The sequence below is a fragment of the Ammodytes marinus genome, assembly GCF_949987685.1.
Source record: "Ammodytes marinus genome assembly, chromosome: 12".
NCBI lineage: Eukaryota > Metazoa > Chordata > Actinopteri > Uranoscopiformes > Ammodytidae > Ammodytes > Ammodytes marinus.
Window position 1 is genome coordinate 18,804,808 of NC_137216.1, and position 25,482 is coordinate 18,830,289.

Below are 25,482 nucleotides of genomic sequence, written 5' to 3' on the forward strand. Positions count from 1 at the left end.
AGCCTCTTAATTTTCCTCTCAAAGCAGTGTTAATTTTGGCAGCAAATTCTGATTTAGTCTTAGTCTTAGTCTTTTGAATATCACACCATTTAGTCTTAGTCCTATTCTAGTCATCTAAAATATTTTAGTCTTAGTCTAGTCTAGTCTACTAAATATAAGCAGATTTTAGTTTGACTAAATCTACAGCGGACTTCGTCGACTAAGTGTTTTTCTTAATTGAATGGTATTAAGGTTTGAATATGCAATACAGACACAGATTTAATGGTTGTAATACAAAACATGTATTCTATTTCATTAGTAATAATCTCACATAAAATCAGTGTACCTGACTGGATAGGGGGGGAGGGGGGGCTTTAAGAGCCTGTGCCCGGGGGCCCATTATCTCATGATCTGTCTATGAACCAACTGGATTCCACAATCTTTTTTCTTTTTGCGGGGAGCATGCACAAGCATTATTTATAAAATAAAGAAAATATTTTAAAAAAGTGGGGGGACCCACACTAGGTCTTGAAACGGGCCCCGAGATCGCTAAGGCCGCCTCTGGGCAGCAGCACGCAGTTGAGGTGCTGATAAATTTGAGCAACTGCGCCTTCCTTTAAGCAACACTGCTGCCGCTGTGTGTGTTCGGACTTCTTTTGCATCAAAGCCTTTAAGATAATACAATTAGAGGTTTTAATTGAACGCTGTCCATGCGTCGGAGTTGATTGTAACTTAAAAACAGAAACTAACGGACGGAGGCGGCAGTTTCACATGGCTGTGTGTACTCAAACTCGAGACAGAGCCTACTACAAACAGATCGCGGAACTTAGCCGTTCCCCTAGACATCGTTAACGGGCAGGATATCCCTGACTATAATTTTTGTCCATCATACCGCAGAGTTTTTCAGCACAGCGGCTCACTCCACCCGCTCACACCTGCGCGATCTCCCGTCGATTTTCACCGACACAGGGTTGAATTCGCTGCTTTGCACTGATTGGATTTCTTCCCAACTTGTCCCACAAAAAGAGTAGTTCTGATTGGATCTCTTCTCCATTCGTCCCGCCCTAACAGTTTCGTCTAGTTCCTATTCGTAGACTATAGTGTCAGTTAAATTAGTCTCAGTCTTCGTAATCACATCTGCCTTTTTATTTAGTTTTTATTTAGTTTACGTCCGTGAAAAAGGTTCGTAGACGAATATTTTTCGTCATAGTCTTAGTCTACGAAATTAACACTGTCTCAAAGTGCACCAGATTCATGCATTTCACTTTAAAAAGGTTAAAAAAATCTCCCGGGGGGGCATACCCCAGGACCCCCCTAGGAGAGTCTGAATCTCGCCTGTCAAATATTTTCGCACAGCCGCACAGTGGAGGCACTAGCGGAAAACACTGGGTGTGTGAATGATATTTAACAAAGATCTATAGTTTCAGCAGCACTAATATTGGAGAGGGGCCCCTTAATCATATTTCGCTTAGGGCCCCCTGAAGGCTCGGGCCGGCTCTGTGTGTGTGTGTGTGTGTGTGTCTGCATGCGGGTCAAATTGTTTAGCCTACTCGATAATCTTATTCCTTTCACAAACTCTTCACTGAAAAAAAGGTAAGGCCATGGAACTTTCAGTTTAAAAGCATGTATTCCTATATAATTTTTCTTTTAATAAAAATATAAAATTTATCAATTTGACACAAACACCACATAAGATTAAGGTTATTAAGTAGACTACAATATTTTATAAAATGAGTGTGAAATTATAGATGCTCTGAGGAACTTTCAATTTGTGTTAATTCTTGCACCCCCTTTGGACTAAAGTGGTAGTGTTTTTTCTATGCCAGCTATGCTAGTTCCTGGGTGAGAGTACCCATGACAAAAGCGTTAAAAACTATATAAAAATAGCATTATTTGCACTGATGGGGGGGGGGGGGGGGGGGGGGGGATGTAGCTCAGTGGGTAGGGTGGTCGACCCGCCACATGTCCAAGTGTCCCTAAGACACTGAACCCTAAATTGCTCCCGATAGTTAGCTTGCACCCTAGTGTATGAATGTGTGCTCAGTTGCTTTGGATAAAAGCATCTGCTAAATGACATGTAATATAATGTAATGATGGTCTTGTTTGCAGCCCATAAGGGGTAGAAAGTGGGACGGCTTTCTAGGGCCTATAGCCACTTGGGAGACCCATGGTCTTTGGAAGCCAAGAACCTAACTAAGCCCCTTAACGCCTGAATTTATATAGCTGCATATAAAACAATATTTTATTTGTGTTTTTACCTTAAAGTAGATGGTAAATAATGCTGAGATTATTATTTTCACTTTTGCACAAAAAATAAATAGAAATGTTGGTATGTTGCAAATTTGCGACAACAGGCATAATGGTCAATTTGGGGTCAATTTGGTATGTTGCAAATTTGCTACAGCAGGCATAATGGTCAATAATAACATAACAATAACACAGTGATATAACAGTGAAAAAACAATATTTTATTTAATCCTTTTCAATGTTTTATTTCATCCTATCATCCTTTATTTATATAAACCTGCAACGGCAGGTACAGCCTTTCATTCATTTGAAGCAATTATTTTCTATTCCAATGCGCACACACACACACACACACACACACACACGCACACACACACACACACACACACACACACACACACAGACCCCTTTTCAATGCATATCCTTCTTCCTAACCCACCCCCAATCCACACACACACACACAAACACACACACAATCATACCACACATCAGCAATGTAACAATGTAAACAATGTAAGAAGGTTTAAAAAACAGTGTTTTTCTGTAACTATGTAGCCCTTAGGGTTAACCTCACCCCTCACACATACACACACGTGGTTCGTGCACATGTTTTTTTCCCCCTTTTTTAACACTCGTGGAATGCACAGAAGCAGTTTTTGTTCTTATTGAGGCACAGGTGAACGTCACATTTTGCGCATTTGAAGCTCGTGTGGCCTGTGCACTTTGGGAACTTGCAGTGTTGCCGCACACTGTCGATTTGAGGCCAGTGACCCACAGCATCAGCACGGACATCTTTTGTGGGAATAGCCTTAGTTGGTCCCCTGCGCCGCTTCTTCTGGAACTCTCGCTCCACGTCAGACGAAGGTCGCCCCCTCTTTTTGGCCGACAGATCTTTGCCTTGCATGCAGAGGGACTGTGCAATGGAAGCCTTGAAAGCCAGCAAGTCCTTCTGCTTCTTCCGTGGAACATTCAAGTTGTCACAATCACGCCGATAGAGCAACCAGCCATTCACAACCACCATATCCACGAAGTGAAAGAAGAATCGGTGGTAGAACTTCTTAGACCTGATGTGGATGCGGTAGTAGGCGATTAGGGCATCAAGTGCATCAACACCACCCATGAACTTATTATAAAGGGTGATGATGCTTGGACATTCCACAGACACTTCCCTCCTTTGCTTTCGGTCCCACCTCTCTACGAGGGAAACAGGCTGGGCACTTGCAAAAGTGCTGGCAACGTTCACCCCTCTGTTGTCAAACCATTTGACAGCCCTAATTTCCACACGGTCAACAACAGCCTGTTGCTCCTCAAATGTCCCTCTTCCCTTCTTTTTGAGCTCTTTGTCTTTGCTGAAACTGCAGCCTCGCAGACGATTCTCCCGCACAGTGCCAAGGGCTGGTATCCCCCTGTTAGCAAGAGCCACAAACAAATCGAGTGAGGAAAACCAGTTATCAAAGTACAGCAGGTGGTTGACTGAGCCTTCAATAACTTGTGCAAGTTTTAGCACGATGTTCCCGCTTGCCCCGATGTCTGGTGAACCTGGTGGAGGATCAGATGTCCCTGCATAAATGTCAAAAGAGTGCACCAGGCCTTTTGTGTCGCACAAAACAAAGATTTTGTATCCCCATTTGTAGGGCTTTTTGGGGATGTACTGCTTTAGAACAGATCTGCCTTTGAATGGCACCATTTGTTCGTCGATTGACAGCATCTGATCTTGAGGGAGAGCTTGGAATTTGGGGAGCAGTGAATCAATTACAGACCTGCAAACTCATAGGAGGTGAAAAAGGTGACAAACACCCGTCCCTTCTAGGGGGGTCGGGTGTTTTTCGCTGTCCAAACGATTGGCTATTGTTAAATATCATTCACACAACCAGAGTTCTCCACTATTGCCTCCAATGTCCAGCTGGGTGAAAATAATAGCCAGCTGAGATCCTGACCCTCCTAGGGGGGTCCGGGGGTATGCCCCCCCGGGAGATTTTTTTTAAACTTTTTAAAGTGAAATGCATGATTCTGGTGCACTTTGAGAGGGAAATTAAGAGGCTAAATCTGAGGAATTTTGTGTGAACAAATAATTTGGAGACACTGGGTCGGATGAATTAGAAGCTTCTTGGATTTTCCATTAAAATGTTCATTTAAAATAAAATATTATGCAGGGTCCTCTGGGTTGGGCTTGGTGCTCTTTTTCTTTTATGCGACATATTTCTCTGTAATATAATGAATACATTTAAATGCAGTGAGAGGAATGAAGCAGAAGAACTCTGTTGTCCAGCTATCTTTTTTTCCACAGACGAGGCTGAAATAGGTTATACAGTGCATGGGCATCTGAGCCCCATTTCCAAATGTTTTTAAATATTCTCAATACACACTGGACGTGAACGTGACAGTTAAACTTGGATTACCTCCCAGATGAACTGATTAAATTATTGGGCTATTAACTAGGCTATCTAGATCAAAACATTGTATTCATTTTTTTGTATGATATAATAATATGATGTTAATATCAAACACACAAACTAAAAAATTAAAATTAAAATTAAAATTAATTGGGGGGGAGGGGGCCTGTCGGTCGGCTCTGATTGTGAGCGCACTGCAGACACTGCGCTCATTAAACTGTCAGCTTCAAGAGTCCTGTGTGGGTCAACAGTGCAGTGCAAACTATGCAGCATAAAGTTACAACATTCGTCTACGACCGTGATGTTAAATCACCTTCACACAAAGTCTCCGCCCCAGCAAAGCAGCGAGTCGATCGCTGTGACGGTGAAAATCACCGGGACCCGGGAGACCCAGTGAGCGAGTGAGACGCCGCTCAGAAAAAACTCTGTGGTTTGATGGATGAAATCAGTCGGGGATATCCTGCCCGTTAACTTTGTCTACGGGAACGGCTTCCGCGATCTTTTTCTATGTCTCGAGTCTAACAGAGAGCCATGTCGGCAAACTGACAGCGCGACTAAATAAAGGGACTGTAGGCTACAGTGAGCTGCGTCCCTCCGTATAGTTTCTGTTTCAGTAGGCTGTTACATTAACCTCTGAAGCATTGACAGTGTTTAATCAAAGCCTCTAATTTTTTATTATCAAAAGGGCTTTGATTGAGACTTTTAGCCAATTCTAAAGTCTGAACACACAGCGGCAGCAGTGATGCTTTACGGTGCCCGATCTTAACGCTGATTGGACAATACTCATATTGATATTCCCTTGTCTCACACTACGGTAACTCGCCCACACAGTCCAGTCTGGGAAGCGCTGGCTGACTTCTCTGGCAGCTGCCGCAACCCCCCCCCCCCTCCCAAAAACAAAAACTCTTCGGATCTATACGATTCACGTGGGTCATATATTTTGATTCTAAACGGCGATTTTCGCCGAAAAGCGACGAGTTTGCAGGTATGCAATTAGTGGCCTAATTTTGAACAGCCGGTCACTGTTGTTGGTTGCCGTGTTGTCATTGAAATGAATGTAATGTTTGATTTCTTCCCACCTGTCACGGGGCATCACATCAGCGACCTGGTTTAATCGACATGCATTAGACCAGTACATCCTAGAGCGTGGTAAGCGGATCACACTCATATACGCAACGGTTCCAATGAACTGTTCCAGTTCCTTCACATCTAATTTCAGGGCGTGGTTGGGGTTTTCTTGGGTGCTGTACAGATTGCTCTGATTGACAATAAGCGCTAAAAGGTCAAGGTCAAAAAAGTCTCTGAAATAATCAATGGGTTGTCTAATTGAGTCACTGTCGGGGAGGGACCCTTGCCACACTGGCACGTTTTTTTTAGAACTTTGAGTCTGTTCAACTGTTTTCCATGTCACTTTTTCTTTGTTTCGTCTATTTTGTTTCCTTCTCCCCGGAACACCTTCACCGCCGTTGCCCACACTGCCTGCGTCTCCTTCGGCCTCCTCCTCCTCATTGTTGCTCCTCTCACCCTCATCTGCAGGGATCAGAATAAGCCATTAGAAAATCTACCAGCCAACACCAAAATTAAGATTTTAGAAATGTTTGACCAGATTTTAATTATGTATAAATAAATCAAGTACAACTGTAGGCCTAATGCATATCCACTGATATATCTAAAACACAAAATGTAAATATATAGACTATGTATTTCTGAAAATGAATGAAAATGGCTTCTATAGTGTTCTGGAAACAACCTCTTCTAATTTACCAGCATTGGCTGGTGCTAATTTTGAATCCTGTTTCACCTGGCTTGGCAACATCCTCATCACTGCTGCTCCTGTCCCTTTCACTGCTGCTCTCATCACCTGGCCTTGGCACATATTCCTCATCGCTGCCTGCACTGTCACTCAGACAACTATCCTCACTGTCTTGTGGGAGTGCCCTTACGCGCGGTTGCGCGCTTGCGCGCTTGCCGTAAAAAACGGAGGCTTTCATTCAGGTCTGCATAAAAATAAATGGCAGTTGTATTCACATCCCAGCGTAGTGTCAGTATAATGATTATCTGAAATAACTTAGCAAAATACAGTGGATTCCCTAGATAAGCCGCCCAAAAAGAGTTTTACTAAATAGCGCTGGTTAGTGGTTAGCATTAGGCTAACGGCCTACTGTCGCTAATATGCTACAAAGCTAAATATGATAATAACTTCAAAAATACGAATCACACACATTTCACCTCATTACGTCAAGTGTATAAGCACACAATAAGCATGTGAGTATTTTTATCTAACCACAACTTACCTTAAAATTATCACAGGATTGAACTTCCCCAACTCCTATCGTGAGCAGCATAACCGGATGTATCCTTGTGCATAAAGAGTTAACATGTCCGTCACTTTGCGGTCCCACGGGAAACAACTGCTTGTCGAAGGTTCCTAGCTCCGTAGCGAATATGCACTAACCGGTGTTGTGCCGAATTCCCACTCCCCCGCAGGATCCCACTCCCCTACGTATTGCTACTTGTAGTTTGGGGGGGGGGGGATTTCGGCAGGTATGAAAAACAGTGTTGCCAAAATCCTACTCCCCTTCTAACTTTTACATTCATGCAACTAGTATCAAAAGCTTTTTATGGCACACTCTACAGGGCATGAGGAGCCAATTCACACATGACCCTCATTTCGATAATAGGACAGTGTAGCACAACATCGACATCAACATCGTTTTTCAAGTGCAGCTCCAAAGTACGTCTATTTTCGTGAGACAATCATTCGGACTTTACGAGTAGCACGACATACAAGGGTGTTTCTGCAACTATGGTCACTTTTGACTCTCCCAAATTTAAAAAATCAACTTCTATGAATTTGAATTTTAACCATCAGGGTCAGTAATATATAACAGGTACACAGCATTGCATATAGTCGTTAAGAATTTAATCTGGAAACATGTTTATTTTGTTATCGTTTTCATCACTTGTTCTTATGTGTTTGTTCCTCAATGTCCTTACCGCAACATTACAATAATGTTAATTTCATATATTTTTCCTTTTTTAATTTTTATAACATTAAGACATTTGAATCAGTTTTCAAAAAGCTTTGTGCATAGTTGTAATCACTGATAAAATAAAATAATAAAAAATTAATTTGTCTCTACCGCAACACCTCAACACCTAAAGCTGTTGCGGTAAAGACATGTTGCGGAAATGACATTTTTGCTAATATTGCAGATTCATGGCAGCTATCAAGGTCTGCTATGTTAGCTTTGTCTCTTGGCAACTAATATACATGAATACTACAGTAATATTAACTTATTTTTTAAATATAGTCCAAAATACACAATTTCTATGCTGTATGGTAAGGACACACAATTAATACTTCCAAAGAAAAGATGATCTTTACTTTGTTATTCTGGATTTTGAGGGTCACCTAGTGTGGGTGGCCCAGCCTGTCAACCATGTGCTCACTTACTTACTTCTTTTTCTATAGAAACTAGATTTGTTTGGCTTTGAAAAAAAATGTCACTATGGTATTTGTTCAGTGTTGCGGTAAGGACTCAAATGTGTGGGACATGCACATTTAGATGAAAAAATCATATAAATAAGCAGTAAACTAAAATAATTATTTTAATATGGTGTAAAGTAATGTGTTTATTAAACAATTGCATTTGAAATAATGTCATATTTTAATTTAATTAACTCATTTTACGTATCTCAACATTGAGAACACAGTGTGGGACATGAACAAAAGTGGTGTTTTTGGACCCATAATGCTTCATAAATTGCATTAAATCACATTTTTTTGTGATAATTCTTTAAGCCATGGTGTATAATAACACTGTGTTTACATTGATCAAGCATCATATGACAAATTTTAACATAAATCCCAAATTTCACTGCTGGGACATAAAAATGCCCGTAGTTGCAGAAACACCCACAAATCGTATAGGCTCTCAAGTGCAGCACAACATAACTTGTATTTTGATGAACCATGAATTAAATAGCCTACTAACAGTTTCCTCAAAGCCTACGAATCGCCTCGGAGGGGAGTGGGATCCTGCGGGGGAGTGGGAATTCGGCACAACACCGGCATTGGGGGAATGCAGATGCTATCTCGGCTGGTTGACTGACTAAAACAGTTTGTTGCATATTTGTGACACCAGGCGTTAAGGGGCTAAGCTAAACTTTATTTTTAGATTTTTAGATATTTATGTCAATATCTAAAGTTGGGTGTTTACACAGAGCCGCGGCTCCGCTTACGGCCATTAAAAAAGCAGTAGAAAAGCAGAAATGTTCAAAATGTTTCAGATTGAGCACAGCGGAGTGTAACTGTTTCAAACATAATCTATCCTAAACCCTCTGTGTGCCAAATGGTGACAAGATTGGGTTTTGATATTAAACAGTTTTGTCTGGATTATATTTCCTGAGTCGTTCCTGCTCACGGAAAACACATGTAGGCCTACCTGCTACTTGTGTCTGGGTGTCGTTCTGAAAAGTATTTGGACCCCATGAAAAAACAGGTTGGGTACCTTTTGTAGTTCTTCTACATTAGTTACATAAGACTTCAGGTTGACACGACCAGCCAAGTCTGACCAGTTTTTCAGAAACCTGGCCAATTGACCAACCAGCCGGGTCATACCACAATGAAGCTGACGAGCAGCATCATCCTGTTTTAATTATTGCCGTAACCACCAAGGTCCTGCTTTCTGTATTGTTTCTAAAAATTTAAAATTAAAATAGACCTAAAAAAGTTCTTAATGCAAAGAAATACACAAGGTACAAATAAGTTGGAAATAATTGAAGGAACATATTTGACTTCAAATACTTTTTTTGTAATGATTTCAGTGTATTTGCAGTGATGAGAGGAGAATGAACTAAGCCTAAATGTTGCAACCAAACATAGGTCAACTTTATAATTTTGAGGTTAGGTTGGTTTGGTTATTCAGAGAACCGCCTTTTTTTCATTTGTGTGTGAAGAATTTGTTGTTGATGTTGTTTACCAGAAACTAGTAGCATAGAAAACGTGCAAATTGTGAAAAAACTGTTTGCTTTACTAAATACTAAAGAAGAACAATGTCTCTGTGTGAACTGATTATTTTGTAGAGATCTGTTGATCTGTTAAACAATTGTGTGAGTGTAAGGGAATCAAAATAAATTGGTAGGTATGCTGGGCTAAGTCAGAAATGTGCTACTATTCTAAAATAATAATGAGCCCTTGCTCCCCCAACTGTCCCTGCAAGTCCCTGGTTGATAAGATAGTTAGTCTCTCTACAAATACATGTATGTGTTTATTGAGGGATGAGCGCACTCACACTCATGGTTGATATGAGTAATGGGTAAGGGGGGGCCATTGACTGGAGGCTTTCAGGGGCCCAGCCATTTGTGTGGGCAGGCCTGTTTGCAGTTAGGCTACATGCTGTTACAATATCAAAATTTATTTTTATTGCAAATTTTAAAAAAAATTGACAACATTTGACAGTGTTGAATTAAAGCATGCAACATTCAATCAGCCTTTAAGCATATGTCTCTGGGCATAAAAACCTTCCATGTTAAGTCAGCATATAGCTCAAGTATAGAAGAATAGACTCAAAATATAAAATAACTTGGGGGAAGCAACACAGATTTTTCACGAGGCATAGAAAACACAAATTATTATCCAGTTTTGGAAAGAGGTCACACATATTCAGTTGTAGCTGACGTCTTGGTGGTCCCAGTGGTTGCGGTGATCCCGGAGATGCTGCTGACTCTGCTGCCACTGCTGACTCTGCTGCCACTGCTGCCACTGCTGCCGCTTGTGGCCCTTGATTTTTTGCTCAAACTAGACTCTGTGCGAGCCAAAGAAGCAACGATGCTCTTCTCTTTTGGAACAGCTGTGTAGGCCTCAGGGTAGTCGTAGGCTGCTAATTGTTTTGGTCTGTAAGGTTTAGATTCAAGAATGGAATGGTTATTTTCTTTTTTTTCTGTAGGTTAAACATCCTTTAGAAAATATTTAAATAAAAGAGCTGCATTATACCGTGTTGAGTGGCACCCTTCCATCCCTGCAAAGATACTGATAATAAGGCCTCCAACAACAAGCAAGGTGGAGCCTGCCCAGCCGATAAAGACACCAACGCCTATTTCAAACCTGGCAATAAAGACAAGAATAATACAGATATGCATCCGATTGATTGAAAATGTAAGTAATAACGGCGACATTGTTGTATATTTCAAATTTTACATACTTCTGAGCTCGGAAGTTGGGGTTTTGGAATTCCGATCTAATTTTGTTTCCATAATAGGAGAAAGCAACCATAGAACACATCCCTGGAACAATAGGCCCATATATTAATTCAAGATGGATCGTACAGTGTATTGCAGTGAGTGGAACTTCTTAACAAGCAACTTTCAGTGGAATGTCTTACCTCCAATAAGGTAGTTCATCCCCCCGGCAAAGGTTACTCTCGCATTAACAATATCTGTTCCCCCAACCTTTGTGCACTTCATTCCCACCATGACCAGAACACTTCCAAAGAAAGCCAGGATAATACAGATGATGATGAGAGCACGGCACATGTGAATGTCCCCTGTCCAAAAACAGCAAAAAATTAATTAAGGAACCATTAACATACAGTTAAACTCTTGTTTTTTTCCATCACCATGCTTTGTGTTAAAGTAAATTACTTACAGTTCAGTGCAAGCATTGACGGAATTCCCTTGCAGTCAGATACTCCAGTTGAATCGGATACACAGTCCTTCCACAGGTTGGAGAAGTAGTTTGACGTAGTCAAGACTATGCTGTCTACCTCAGACCAGGTCCAAATCTCTGTGGCCTGGGTGGAACAGACCAGGATCCATCCCATGACACTGACCGCAAAGCAGCCTATTTCCATGTACAAAACCACTGTCCTGTAAGTCATGCTTGCCTTAAAGTTGTGCCTCTAGATAGAGAAAAATAGACAATCCATGCAATGGCATAAGATATACTGAGCACAAACTGCAGGGCTACTGTGTGTCCGGAGCCGTCTTCCCAAAAGGCCCCTCCCGTTCAGAAACGAACACCTCAACACACACAAGAGGCCTAATGTGGTTTGTGTACACCATCACATCATGTTTTGCCTTGAACTGTGATTCAGCTGCTTTGCAAAGGCCACTTAGGTAATGTGTTTGTTGTTAGCATGAGACACATGAGGCTACCAGCATGGGCTCAGTTTTGTGTACCGTTTAGAGTTGACATCAAATGGTGTGTTAAAGTCTAAAAACACGAACAAGGTTATTGCATTCGAATACGCACTGATGATGAATAACACACTTATATTTGTGTAAAGCGGTTAAACAGAGGATATACTAGTGACAAGTGACAAGGAATTGGACAGAAACTTGTTATAGTACAAAGTTTTTATTTAATTATAATATCAATCCATAGATATTCCAGTGACATTTTTCTATTGTAATACATGCTTTGTTTAAATCACAAATAAAGTTAACAAATGGTGAGTAAACACAAGACAAGGTAGTTTGTACAGAGTATGACCAAAACAAAACATGACAAGAGCCTTCACACAACAATAACCAAAACAAATTACAATTATACATATGATGCACTAGAGAGAAAGCTGACATTTTTTCCGTCTTATCTACAGTATGCTATATGTTCAAAACGTTAGTGAGTCAGTTTTGGTGCTGCTAGGTTTCTTGTTTCTCTCTTAGCTTTGTAGCTGCTACACAAATGCATCTCTTTCTGACATTTTGACAGTTGGCGTGGTCTGTGAGAGCTTTGAGATTTTGGAGCTACGTGATTGTGCCGAGTAATAATAAGATCCGTTCTGCCTGGAGGGCCTGTAGTATCCAGTGGTCAGGGTTCTTCCTCTGGAGCGAGGGTCCATGTAGGTTCCCCCTCCGTAGGCATATACCACTTTACTGTGAGACCAAAAAACACACACGCCAGAGTTAATAATGTGTTATGGGACTCAAGGGATGAAAAAGGTTAAGTTTTTTTGGATTTTGGATATACCTTTCAGGGAAGATTACTCGGAAGACTGTCACGGCATAAAACACAGCCCCTAAAAAGATTAAAAAAACTCCCACCAATCCTAGAAATATGGGAGGTCCAAGGTCGTACCTGGAATGGGTCGAAAGTTGTGATGACACAGTGTACACATGGAATTAAAGGTGAACATTTTTCTTGAATTTTAATGATGTGGTGATCAGCAGACAAAATGTACCGTAAGACTCCTGGAGCGAGGCTTTCCGCAAAGGATGTCCTGGCAACCCTGTTGATGTATAAGCAGTAGCCAGCGAGGTCTGACACACCTGTGTGCAGAGGTTTCATTGATACCAAGAAATAATGAGGGCAAAACAATCCTGTCATTTACAGAGAACGACAAACACTTGTATGTTCTGTACTCACTTCCAACGACATGAAACGCTACCCCGGCAAGGAGCATTTTGTCCTTGGATTGATCAGCTCCCCCAATATAAGTGCACTCCATCCCCAAAAAGCAAAGTACTACAGCAAAGAATCCAAGAGTTAGCCCGCACATTAGCAATCCTCGTACTCCTTGAACAAAAGCTGCGGGAAGAAGCACAGAGAAAGAGTCAAGGCAAGCAAAAAATGCCAACATATAATTCAACAGAAGCAGTTCAGTTTCTTTCAGGTAAATGAGAATTTACGTGACTAAGAAATGAATTATCTTTCGAGGACATCCAATTTCCCTGGTCACAATAATGTGAACACTTTTACAATACTGTGTCCAACTATTGTTGCAATGCTTATTTTACTCGTCCATATCTATGCTTTGCTCTTGGACTTAACACTTTCTATCCATGCAGAGTGAAAAACCTTGCACAGCAACTATAAACATTAAGCCATTCCATTGAGGTTATGTACTAGAATGCATAATATTTCCATATAATGTGATTTAAAGTAGCCCAAAACTAAAATGTTTTGAAATGGCTTGACTTTTGTTATGTGTTTGTTCGGTCAGTATTTGTCAGTGTTTATTGTTTCGGTATAAGAAGCAGCCTGGAAGATTATCACAAAGTGAAATTAAAATCTTTCTGACAAAGCTGTGACAAGATTTCACATAATACATTTTAGGTTAGACTCATATTATTTACATTAGCCACCAAAAATAACTGCTCGTACCAGACCAAGTAAAGCTGCAAAGGAAGCAAAACCTGTACTGCTATTAACAAGAGGCAGAAGGATTTTTATTTATTTTTTCTAAATAAAAGTAACGTTGTCTCACTTTAAGGGCCTGTGTGAACTCAGAATCACTCTCTGTGACTGTAGTTGAAATACAGGACTGCACATCTTTCTAGTAATTTAGAGTGAAAGCTTAACAGAAACATAATGTTAGCAACATGACTGCTATGGAGCACTTACGGGTGACACTCCAGAGCACAGGGAAGTCTCTGCAGTTGGTGATGGCTGTGGAGTCTGTGAAACAATCCTTCCACAGGTTGGACCAGTACCAGGCCACTTTAATGATAAAGGAGCCTCCTTGTCCTCCCAGTTGGGTTATCCTCCAATAGTCCATGGCCATAGTGATCAGCACAAACAGCCATCCCAGGGATGAAATCAAGAAGCCAAACACTTGGAGCACACGTTTCCTCGTCATTTCTGAAATCACTAAATCATACCATACACTTACACTCAGTTGGGTCTAAAACACACTCTAAACGTCTACACGGCAGAAAGCAGGATGTGGAGTTTCTTGTTTCAGGACAGGATGACAGTCTGTCAGTCTGTGCCGTGTGCCATAGTGTTGATGATGGCCCCGCACAATTGTGTGAGGTGTTTACTGTAAACTCTCTGGAGTGTGCAGCCTCTTGTAGGCCAGGCAAAGTAAGGCATTTTGGGGCCAAAAATAGAATAAATTGTAAAATAATTTTTTTCAGCTCAAATAATTTCTATGAGGTGTCCAGAACAACATACTAAAGTTGAGGAAATATGTTTAATTCTCATCAATCCGAGATGTGTGCCAATAAGGCGAGACACCAATAAATCCAAATAGGGCAATTTTTTTCCTTTAGTCCTATCAAAATGAAACTTTACACAATGAAAGTATCCATGATAATTAACATTTTTTGTATTACAAGTTTCTTTGAAAATGAATTTTAATATGCAAATGAGCTATACACTAATCGTACACTCCCAAAATAAACCCAAATAGGCTTAATTTTTTCCTTTACTCCTACCACAATAAAACTTTACATAGTAAAAGTATACTTGAAAAGTAACTTTTTTTGTATTACAAGTTTCTTTTTAAATGAATTTGAATATGCACATGAGCTCCACACTTATTTAATATCCAATCATCCTACTGCCAATGGGTGATGGCGATGCTGCTTTTAGACTGGCCTCTAACCTGAAAAACTCCCCTTTTCTGAAACCCTCCACCTCTCCACCCAATATACTCCAGTCAGAATTCTCCCCGTTTCTGACGTCAAAAACTGGAAAGCCAGAAGCTTCCACTGTGCAGTCCACCCCCTATGTCTTATTGGTCCACGGCCCCGAGATCCTCTCGAAAAATATTCATTCACCCCCATGTTGTTTGCTTGTTGCTAAGCGACAAGATGCCTGTAGTACGGCAAAACATGATGAATGTTGCATAATCCACTAATTTATCTTAACCACAGCAGCCTCGTTTTTAATAACACAACGGATAGGAAGCTACTTGTGCTTTTTTTCAAACAGTGAAACTGAAATAAATGTTTTTATTGGTATTTTTGCCTGACTGGTGTATAGCTATTAGCTTTGGGACAAGCATTCAGCTTTTGCTCATAAAAACATATTTCTATTCCCCACACAAGTCTGGAAATGCCTCGTTTTTAATAGGACAAAGGATTGGAAGGTATACTGAAGAAGTCTGACTTTGAAGATAATTTTTCACTGATTTTAGTGGTATTGTTAGCAGCTAGCTCCCGAGCTAGCTTCACAGTAGCCACCATCTTTTGCAGCATTTTTATTGTGAACATGCCGTTTCCATTAGCGTGTGGCTATCAGTGCATCTGTATGAACATAGTCTTTCATGTAGACAAGGATAGTTCATGTCAAACTGTTCAAAGTGCGTTACTAGCACTAGACTTGGTTCTTCTCATGGGTAGGCTAAACCTAACTGTGCTAACAGGCTATACGTCATCATTGTTTACAAACAGACAGAGGGCGAGGCGTATCTGGCTTCGCTTCCGGACAGGGGGCGGGGGGGAGCTCAAAGATTGTATATTTACGAGGGGAGCTGCAGCTCTTTTTAAAAAATAGGCCATTGTGAGATTAGCTGAACATCAGCATAGTACAATAAATTATCTGAAAGTTTTTTTCAGCAAACAATTGAAGAAAAACACATTAGGACCACTAAGACCATATAATATGGTGTATAATAGAACCGAAAAGTGTATAATATGGGAGCTTTAACATAATGTAGGGACAGGTACAACAATACAGCTTAATAAATACAATGAGTGTTTTATTTCAAATGTGGGTTAAATTCAATGTCCTTTGTTTTGTGTTTTTTTGTAATGTATTTATAATGTTTGTATGTCTTTATTTAGGCCATAATGTGTTTAAGTGGAAGTAATCTAAGCCAATAAGTGTTCTGTACCTGCACCCTCAGCCAATCAGAGATCACCTTGTTGATGAGTAGAGGACAAACGAGGAAGTCGACTGATACGATAACATGGTAAGATCATGGGTGAGATGCATTCAGCAAGCAAGCAGTAAAAAGTAAGTTTAACACAGATGTTTGTAGACTAAAATACTTTGTATTGAATCCAGTAGGCCCTAGGCTATGTGCAACACGCAGTTTGTTGAGTTGTTTATCCCGAAGGCTAGTTTTAAAGGGAAGTGTGGCTAGGTTTTGAGACTGTTTGAAAAGAACAATAAGAGAAAATATTTGAATACAACACAGAAAAAGAAACCACACCATTAGTAAATACATCAATTTTTGTTCGACATGTTTCTTGGTTGTCCTGAATATTTCCTTTTACTAAGGTTTGTAAACAATTAAAATACTTGACATTGTTTCTGTATACCAGTATAAGGCAAAGTGTTAGTAGTTAAGTAATTCCAAAGTGGAGCCACCGCACTATTGTTGTTTAATTATATTGTTTAAATTACATATGCCTGTAATATCATCTACTGTTAATGGGAGATTTAGCCAACACCTTCTGCCAGGCACTCAGGGTCCTGTTCATTTAAACATTATATTAGAAACCTTATCTAATATTGTACTTCCAGTGCTAGGAAGGGGTTACAATAACACCAAGTGTATGGTATGTGACACCATACTGGCATATCAAGCAAAACAAAAAACAAACGGCTGAAACTCAATTTAGTTTTTTAATCTGTTTTATTTCTGGTCAGAAAACCAGATCCTTTTCGTCCTCGACATTCCACCATCGCAGAGATAATGTGACGACACAGCCTTTTTTTTCCCCTATTCAAGTGCACTTGTTGCTAACAGTTAGTGGTTATGTCATGGAAAACAATAAGATCTGTGTTTGACACAGATTTAATTTCACCATTACAGATTAACAACATGTACAGGCTACTTACGGTTAAAAATAACTAACAAAGGAGATATCTTACAAAATATTACACACAATAGAAAATGGTGCAGAAATCAGATCGGAATGACCCATTTTGGACCAAATGGTTTGGATTTTGCTTTTTTAATCACAACACATACAAAATCCTAACATTTAATGCACAGTAAAACGGCAGAAAAGCAGAAGGTGTCTGCTGTATAGAAAATATAAATTCTCCAAGATCAGAGGGCTAAACTGTATCATACAACAATTGGACCCCAGGAAGACTAGCTATCACTCTGGTGTGTTGCTGATGGGCATCCTAATAAATCAAAAAAATATATACAAAAATACATTTGTACCCACTGATGAGCCACAGGTCGCTGTCAGTACATTCTGCTGCTGTTAGACATAAAACATTTTACAGTACACGGCATCTTCTTAGACTTTGTTTACCGTGTATCTTTAAACACTCACCAGTGGCTTATACTAAAATTCTTTAATATGTTATTCACACCCCTCACACATATGCATTCTTATCAAACTGCTGAATCCTGGAGGAGTTGCTGTAGTCCGGAGGCGGCCTCTGGTTAGCAGACCTTGCCTGCCCTCTCGGGTAGGAGGATATATGTGAGGCTGCCCTTTTGTAGATAAACTTTGCCTGACTATGACTGTGAAGAGAAAGAACACAGACACAACTCTTCACAAATCAAACATCTATTTGTGATGCAAGAAAATGTAATCATACAGCATGCTGGTTTATTTATAAAAAAAAGTATCTGTGTGACGAAACATAGTACATGTTATATTACTCAGACCGACCTTTTGTTAAAAGAACCCGCAATGGAGAAGCAGAGCATGCTGCCTCCCAGGATACAGAGGATAGAACCCGCCCAGCCGATAAAGAGAGCAGCTCCCAGTTCATACCTGTACACAAAGACCAATGCTTTATGATACTTTTTAATTTGTTTAGTTATATTTTTAAATAAACTCTCAAAAGGACACAAGGTTCTTACTTCTGCGCCATATACATTGGGTCAAAAAACTCTGAAGTTATCCTGTGTGCATAGAGGGAGCAGGCTGACAGTGAGCAGAGACCTGAGAAGAACAGGAACAATTGTAAATCTGATTAGATCACATGGATAATTACAAACATGTTACATAGACAATTTGATTTAAACTTACCACTGAGGATGAAATTCACACCAGCAAAGCATGCGATCTTGGCTTTGCTCTTGTCAGATCCTCCGATTTTGGTGCATTTCATTCCAACAAGGGCAAATATGGAACCAAAAAATCCCAGACAGATGGCTGCGATCATCAGACCCCTGCATGCTTGGATGTAGCCTGCAAAGTACAAACATAATATAGAGGGATAACATATATGCAGTGAAAGAGGTGTGTTTAATTCTGTGGCTCCTTTCTGTGCTTTTTGCTTTCCGTGTATACTCCTATATCCACACTCAGCAAGGTCATTGAGTTATTGACCTTGTGACCCATTAACACGTAAAGCAAGAAGCACAATTTGTCACAAGCTAATCCTAATTGTTTTCACACACTATGTGGTACTGTGGTGTCTTGGTATGAAACTGCCCATTCAAATGGGATTGTGAGGCAAATATTACCTTTGAAGTTAACCCCTGAAACTAGTCAGCCGTGGGAGAAACCGCCCGAGGTCCCCAGTAAATCTCCATTATAGCCTTCAAGCTCTGTGAACTAAGGCTAAACATTGACACACTTGTACGTAAATGAGTGGTTCCTTGGGGACTTGCATTAAGCCTTAGGGCATACATTAGTCCTCAGTAGCGGTGAGCTTCAACTTGGCATTTTTAGCTAAATTCAGCAAGTGAAGGAGCTCAGATTGAATATTTTGAAAGCACATTTAAGGATGATTAAGCACTAGTTTATACAAATAAATGTAGTCTCGGAAAAACTAGCAACAACTGAACAACAAATGTAAAGAACCCCAACAAAGGAAAACAAAAAAAGGACCTGATTGACCAAAATGATTTGAAAAGTCAAGAGAACAGACACAGAAAAGATAAAAGGGAAGGAAAACCAAGCATCTGAGAAAGGAAAAAAAAAGAGCTGACCATCCAGTGCCAACAGCGAGGCAAAGTCTTTGCAGTTGGAGACTCCGGTTGAATCAGTAACACAGGTCTTCCACAGATTGGACCAATAGGTAGCTGTGGTGATGACCGTTCCATCAAGAGAAGACACCTTCCAGTAGTCCGTAGGCAAGGTGGAAGACACCAGCACCCAGCCAGAGGTGCTTAAAACGAAGGCCAAGATCTCCTGAAACATGCTGCTCATAATGCAGAGAGAGAGAGAGTACTCCTCCACACCGCTTTGGGACAGCCAATTAGGTTGGTGAGAACTAAAATTGATTCTCTGGCTAGTAAGGCTTGTTGAAGATGTAGCTATGACTCAGCAACAGTAAGTTCCAATGGATAGGCTGTGATTGATAGTTAATGTGTTGTGGACTGTTCTATTCTGTAGGGAGGAGTTTGTCTCTAAACATCAATAAGTGGCCAATGGTTTATTAAGGCGTCTTCCACCCCCTCACCCAGTTCACGTCACTGTGACTCACAGTCATAGATGATGGGGTCCGAGGGTACTGAATGTCCTGGTAAAAAATGGTTTGTTACTTACTTACTTATGCCTCTTCTTCCCCCATGGGAAATAAGGCCGATACAGTGTGTCTCCATTTGTTTCTGTCTTTGGCAACATATTGTGCCTCGCCCCAGGTAAGGTTCATTTCAGCCAGCTCAGCTGTAATTGTTCTCCTCCAAGTGGTGTTTGGCCTTCCACGCGTTCTCTTTCCTGTTGGTGTCCATCTCAAGGATTTATTTGATTCTATTTATTTGATAAATAATTGAAAGTAATGATAGCATTAAAATATTTTATAAAAGAGTTTTCTTTACACATTTTATCCTGAAGACAGAAATGTGTATCAAATGCATAGTATTACATTTAAGGTGTGTAAATTATCAGTTGCTTGAATTTTTATTTTTTTTATTACGTTATCGATATTCTTACTCTGGGGCTGGTTAAACCAACAATGCATCACAAGTTATTTTGTCCATCCACAAACTGCTGCCTCAAAAGTGAAAATGTGTGAGATATGAATCATCCCCTTTTTTTAAATCTTTGAAATTGTTTTAACATTATCCTTATAAATAAGTCACATTATTTTTTTTCCACTTTTTGTATGACATTTCTGATTCAATCATGTATTTGTGTTACAGCTACAGAACAGACCTTTGAGATGGGACACGGGTCAGTGAATGTGTCACCTTCTGCCTGTCACCTTGCTCTGACACACTTCACCAACAAGAGTGCTTGAACTTCCTCCTAGACTTAATATAGCAGGATTTAGATAACTCATTAACAGCATGCCACTTACTCTACTTTCACAACCAGTAGAGGAAAGTTTGTGTTATTGTAGGTAAATGTGTTAATACAGTTTGGGAAAGGCTGTGAAATAAAAAATATGGAGGGAGATAAGAGGGAAATCACACCAAAACAAGGAATCCATTAAGTCTGTGAATTACAGCCCCATCTGGTGGATGAACATTCTAGAGATAATATCTCTGTCATAACACCACTGCCACCATCAGATGGAGCTAAGGATCCAAAAGCACTCAGCAAATATATATATATTTTTTAAACTATAAGATGTTGCAACAATTTTGATTAAATTAAATTAAATTAAATGAATTGTTTTTATCCTTCACTCATTTTCCATACTATAGTGATTTTAAATATGTTAAACAAATTTAAAAAGTACCAAAAAATAAACACAAATTACAACATCTAATTCAAGTCACCCAGCAACATAATGATACACTCATGGGCATACTTGTCAACACATAGACACGATTGACCAAGTCAGTGACAATTTAAAACAACGTTTTGCATATTCAATAGTCTCTTGTCAAAAGCAAAAAGCAAATAAAAAAAAACAAAAAACAAAACAGTACATAAAACATGGATGAATAATTGTTCACAAAATAACATAATTTAAATTGAATGAAGTCTAACTAATATTTTCTCCCGTTACTGACTAAGACATGTCCTTTTCCTCTCGGCCCTGCACAAGCTTCTCACAAACTCTCCGTTTGACTTTCCAACAAAGGATTACACATTTGCTAAAGTTAACACGTGAGCCATCATCTGAAAGAGAAATTATTCCCTTACTTATTTTTTTCCACAGCATAAAGTGAATTTAATCCTTGTGATAAATTTGAAACAATATTTCCAAATCATGTGAGATTTTATCAGCAATGATCAAAGTAAAGTATAAATAATTATAAAATGTCATAATGGAAACCGGTATATGTTAAACTAAATAGTTTTTATTATTTGGATTTAAGTGATACGATCTCCACAATTTACAAAGGCAATACTTCAAATACCTCACCATATCTTAGTTGCATAGGCAATTCACACACTAGACGTGTTTCAAATATCCTTTACTTGTCATTTCACTATGAACGTTTTGTTCACAAAGGCAAGTGCATCACGCGGCAGTGTGAAAACATACAAATACAGTAGAGGCCGCTGTGAACCTCAGACAAGCTTATAGCTTACCTGCAAGATTCAGGATAGAGTGATGTGGTCTGCAGTGCAGGGCTCCAATGGCATTTCCAGCACAGTTGTTCCAAAGACCCTGGAGCACCCAGGTCGCTGTGATGACTGAGGATGCACGGCTGGTGGCCCTCCATTCATTGGACACTGTGGCACCAATAGAGGCCCCCAACCCAGCCAGGCCGCTGAGAAGAGCCAGGATCTGCACGCCTGACATTGGAAAGTTGAAGATATAGATCTAATAGTCTTTAAGCAGATTCAAGAAAAGGAGAAGAAATAAGAATCGCCTCAGGCAGGCAAATTACACTGTGGACATGTGTTTCAGAGATGATTTACAGACGGGACACCTCGTCTGCATCTCTAGTGACGAGGGATGGAAACAGGTGTCTCAAAAGTAAAATAGTAAAGGAAGCTCGAGCTGGCAGTTAGTCATTCGATTTTTGGCAAGTTGTATCCTGTTGTACTTCCACATTTTGGGCAAAAAATAAGTGTTATATTAACCTACAAAAATAATAAAGAAGTAATCAGTAATCCTGAAAACAAGAAGCAATATGACAAAGTCCAGCTACTTGTTCATCTATTTCTGCACACAATATTTAGCAACTGAATGACTAATGATTGCCAGCCCATTTATGGGCATGTATGTTGTGAAACTTGAGATCTTGCCGGAAGATGGCAAATCCGGCAAATGTCACCTTCATTGAATTATTATTATTATTATTTTGTTTTTATAAATACAAAAAGTTAATAAGACTTATTAACATTATTTAAACTGATTGTGTAACAGAACATGTCTTTGGAGCTGCAGTCTGAGGGAGCCATTTTCCAAATCAAATAAAAATCAAAAGTTTACCAAATACCAAATTGGGGAAAAATACTTTTGAAATGGAATTAGAATACAATGCATTCACAAATTCTGCAGATTTCACAATTCAAAACGATTAAGAACCATTAATTATATGTAGGCATGTTATGTGTTGTTCCTTTGTTTTATCTCGTTTTATTTATGATTCAAACATAATTGAATTAATCGGGTACAATTGAAAGCAAGAATTTAAATTCTCTGGGTTACCAAGCACATTTTCCCAAAGTCATGTAGAGTACACTTAGGGTAGACTTTTATTAATGCTATTAAGCAATCAATAAATAGTTAAGAAGTTTCTTATAAGTGCTTATAAAAGTCTTATAATCACACAGTCAACATGTTTATTATGTTATTATAAACACTTATATATAGTATTATTAACACAAATTAATGTTAAAGGTGCTGTAAGCAGAATGGTTCTTTTAGCTAACTTGCTGTCAGTTACTGCAGTTAGCAGTCCCCTAGTCTGGCTGAACCGTTTCCGCCAGCGTCTATTGGCGCTGGCGTCGGCTCACAACGCTTCGCCTCCATTTCCTGTTGCTGGCGTTCCCGTATTGAGCTCCCCCTCAAACTAGGAAACAATTCGCTCACAGTCAACCTGTGTGCTTCTGTGCAGCGCTCTCCCTCTCTCTCACACACACACACACACACACAAACACACACACACACACACACACAGAGCCGGCCCGAGGCATAAGCGAACTAAGCGGTCGCTTAGGGCCCCCGACCGCCAGGGGGGCCCCCTCAAATTTTTTTATTTTTTATTTATTTTTTGATAATAACATTATATCATGCAAATGTGAGTTATCATACAAAAAGGAATACAATGTTTTGGTCTAGATAATTAATAGCCTAAAAATCTGGGAGGTAATCCGAAATTATCTGATAATGTCACGTTCACATTCATGCACAGTGTGTATTGAGTTTATTTAAAAACAATTGGAAATGGGGCTGCCCTCAGTTTCCCATGCACTGTGTATAGTCTATAGCCTATTTCAGCCTCGTCTGTGGAAAAAAAGATAGCTGGACAAGAGTTCTTCTGCTTCGTTCCTCTCACTGCATTTAAATGCATTCATTATATTACAGAGAAATATGTCCCGTAAAAGAAAAAGAGCTCCAAGCCCAACCCAGAGGACCCTCCATAATATTTTATTTTATATTAATATTTTTATGGAAAATCCATGTGTCCTTCTTCAATAGCTTATAATTCATCTGACCCAGTGTCTCCAAATTATTAGTTCACACAATATTTCTCAGATTTAGCCTCTTAATTTTCCTCTCAAAGTGCACCAGATTCATGCATTTCACTTTAAAAAGGTTAAAAAAATCTCCCGGGGGGGCATACCCCCGGACACCCCTAGGAGGGTCTGAATCTCGGCTGTCTAATATTTTCGCACAGCTACACAGTGGAGGCACTAGCGGAAAACACTGGGTGTGTGAATGATATTTAACAAAGATCTATAGTTTCGGCAGCGCTAACATTGGAGGGGGGGCCCCTAATCATATTTCGCTTAGGGCCCCCTGAAGGCTTGGGCCGGCTCTGCACACACACACACACAGGGTGTGAGAAGTCACATTACTGTAGACAGAAATAAAGTGTGGCGATACTTTGGGATAATAATATCGGCGGCGGCGGTCCGGGACGCTGCGCAGCCTAGCTTAGCCTAGCCTAGCTGTCCAACTTCATTGTAAAACTTCCCCCGGGCAGAAATACCCTCATAAACTCTGGAAAATGAAGCGTGGTGGTTTGGATTGAGCACCGGACCTTATAACCAGCTAGATTAAGATCCGCCGTTCCCTTTCTTTGGTGATTTACAGGACAACGGGCTGCCGATGATAATGTTACCAGAGATAACACTGCGTGACTACGTGGCTAGTTAATTCCGGTTAAATAATCCCGTGAGCTCCTCGGGGGCTAAAGTGTATGGTGTCTTGACATGCTGGTTAGAAGACTTTAGACTTAGACTTTAGACTTTATTGTCCCAAGGGGACATTCTTTTCCACTTCACATTACATTTAAGGGCCGCACGCCGACAGACAATAGACAGATTGCAACATACTGTGTGTATTCCTTTTGTCTTTAATAGTTTTTTTGTGGCGTTTGCGGGTTAGATTTATCCATTTCTCTGACAGCCTCTGGACGTGAAGATGTTCCATCAGAATAAGTTCCCCCCCGGCACTATTTTGCATCGACACCGCTGCTGTTTCCCGGGGTTAGCCCCGCCCTAGATGATTGTGATTGGTTTAAAGAAATAAAAACAGGCCAGCCCAGTTTCCCCCTGAATAGACGGCTCTAAACGCAGGCCCCCAGGACTGTGCCTTCTCCGAGCAGCCAGCATGGACATGTGGCCAACCCATTGGTATTGCATGGTGAGGGGTGGAGCTTATTTTCATGCGGCCCGTAGGCAGATTTCCCTGTCCACACAGTACAAGCAGCGAACAAGATTGTGTCTCTGCAAAAAAATTCTGGATATCAATCATAGGCTCATACTTATCTTTAGACCATATACTATTAAAATGTAAGTTTTCTCATTTCAAAACGCCACCTAAAGCGTTTTATTAGCCCAACGGCTTTTAACGGCTTCCAGTTTGTTTTCGCCAGGCTAGATGCTACAGAACGAGACACCCGCCTCCGGTCCGCTACGCTTGCCGCCCTCTTTCTTGATAGGTCCATAATGCAGCTACGTCCATGCTACGTCATGCTTTGGACCGCATGGAATTTCCGGATAATGCTTCCTTGTTGCTTCTCTGCGCCAATGAGCAGCTTTCATAGGAATGAATGGGTGCCATGTTTCAATCCGGTGTCCATTTCTTTATATGTCCATGTCTAAACGGTGTGCTTCCAGACCATACTACTTGCTGTAGTTTAGTCTGGCTTCGCGAGACTAGCAGTCCTCTCGCTCGTCCCTACGTCAC

At 40.2% G+C, this 25,482-nt stretch overlaps 4 protein-coding genes across 4 annotated transcripts; all 4 read right to left on the reverse strand.

Moving 5' to 3' along the window:
• Positions 1–2,384: 2,384 nt before the first annotated feature.
• LOC307258288 (piggyBac transposable element-derived protein 2-like) lies at positions 2,385–6,981 on the reverse strand. The gene is made up of 3 exons (XM_080037788.1): positions 6,914–6,981; positions 5,699–6,149; positions 2,385–3,632 (listed from the first exon to the last, which is right to left on the reverse strand). Exons 2-3 carry the CDS (start codon positions 5,785–5,787, stop codon positions 2,852–2,854), a joined length of 870 nt encoding a protein of 289 aa, XP_079893914.1. The 5' UTR covers positions 5,788–6,149; positions 6,914–6,981; the 3' UTR covers positions 2,385–2,851.
• A 3,108-nt stretch (positions 6,982–10,089) lies between these two features.
• Positions 10,090–11,539, reverse strand: LOC307259040 (claudin-10-like). The gene is made up of 5 exons (XM_080038763.1): positions 11,269–11,539; positions 11,006–11,167; positions 10,826–10,907; positions 10,618–10,728; positions 10,090–10,518 (listed from the first exon to the last, which is right to left on the reverse strand). The coding sequence occupies exons 1-5, from the start codon at positions 11,498–11,500 to the stop codon at positions 10,278–10,280; spliced, it is 828 nt and encodes a 275-aa protein (XP_079894889.1). The 5' UTR covers positions 11,501–11,539; the 3' UTR covers positions 10,090–10,277.
• A 544-nt stretch (positions 11,540–12,083) lies between these two features.
• On the reverse strand, positions 12,084–14,296 carry LOC307258666 (claudin-10-like). Its single transcript, XM_080038297.1, has 5 exons — positions 13,969–14,296; positions 12,991–13,152; positions 12,806–12,893; positions 12,595–12,702; positions 12,084–12,500 (listed from the first exon to the last, which is right to left on the reverse strand). The coding sequence occupies exons 1-5, from the start codon at positions 14,201–14,203 to the stop codon at positions 12,302–12,304; spliced, it is 792 nt and encodes a 263-aa protein (XP_079894423.1). The 5' UTR covers positions 14,204–14,296; the 3' UTR covers positions 12,084–12,301.
• Positions 14,297–17,631: 3,335 nt separating this feature from the next.
• On the reverse strand, positions 17,632–22,034 carry LOC307258239 (claudin-10-like; the record flags this gene model as incomplete). Its single annotated transcript, XM_080037697.1, has 5 exons — positions 21,705–22,034; positions 18,297–18,458; positions 18,128–18,209; positions 17,934–18,038; positions 17,632–17,782 (listed from the first exon to the last, which is right to left on the reverse strand). The coding sequence occupies exons 1-5, from the start codon at positions 21,916–21,918 to the stop codon at positions 17,632–17,634; spliced, it is 714 nt and encodes a 237-aa protein (XP_079893823.1). The 5' UTR covers positions 21,919–22,034.
• Between the last annotated feature and the right edge of the window lie 3,448 nt (positions 22,035–25,482).

What these genes read in the sequence shown, in the direction of transcription:
- LOC307258288 (XM_080037788.1), bottom strand. Translation starts at nt 5,787, where the DNA reads ATGAGTGTGATCCGCTTACCACGCTCTAGGATGTACTGGTCTAATGCA. An exon ending in GATGTGATGCCCCGTGACAG is followed by an intron (nt 3,633 to 5,698) that starts GTGGGAAGAAAT and finishes TCTTGCTAACAG; the next exon opens with GGGGATACCAGCCCTTGGCA.
- LOC307259040 (XM_080038763.1), bottom strand. Translation starts at nt 11,500, where the DNA reads ATGACTTACAGGACAGTGGTTTTGTACATGGAAATAGGCTGCTTTGCG. An exon ending in GTCAATGCTTGCACTGAACT is followed by an intron (nt 11,168 to 11,268) that starts GTAAGTAATTTA and finishes GTTTTTGGACAG; the next exon opens with GGGACATTCACATGTGCCGT. An exon ending in GATGAACTACCTTATTGGAG is followed by an intron (nt 10,908 to 11,005) that starts GTAAGACATTCC and finishes CTATTGTTCCAG; the next exon opens with GGATGTGTTCTATGGTTGCT.
- LOC307258666 (XM_080038297.1), bottom strand. Translation starts at nt 14,203, where the DNA reads ATGACGAGGAAACGTGTGCTCCAAGTGTTTGGCTTCTTGATTTCATCC. An exon ending in TGTGCTCTGGAGTGTCACCC is followed by an intron (nt 13,153 to 13,968) that starts GTAAGTGCTCCA and finishes TTCTTCCCGCAG; the next exon opens with CTTTTGTTCAAGGAGTACGA. An exon ending in CTCGCTCCAGGAGTCTTACG is followed by an intron (nt 12,703 to 12,805) that starts GTACATTTTGTC and finishes GACCCATTCCAG; the next exon opens with GTACGACCTTGGACCTCCCA.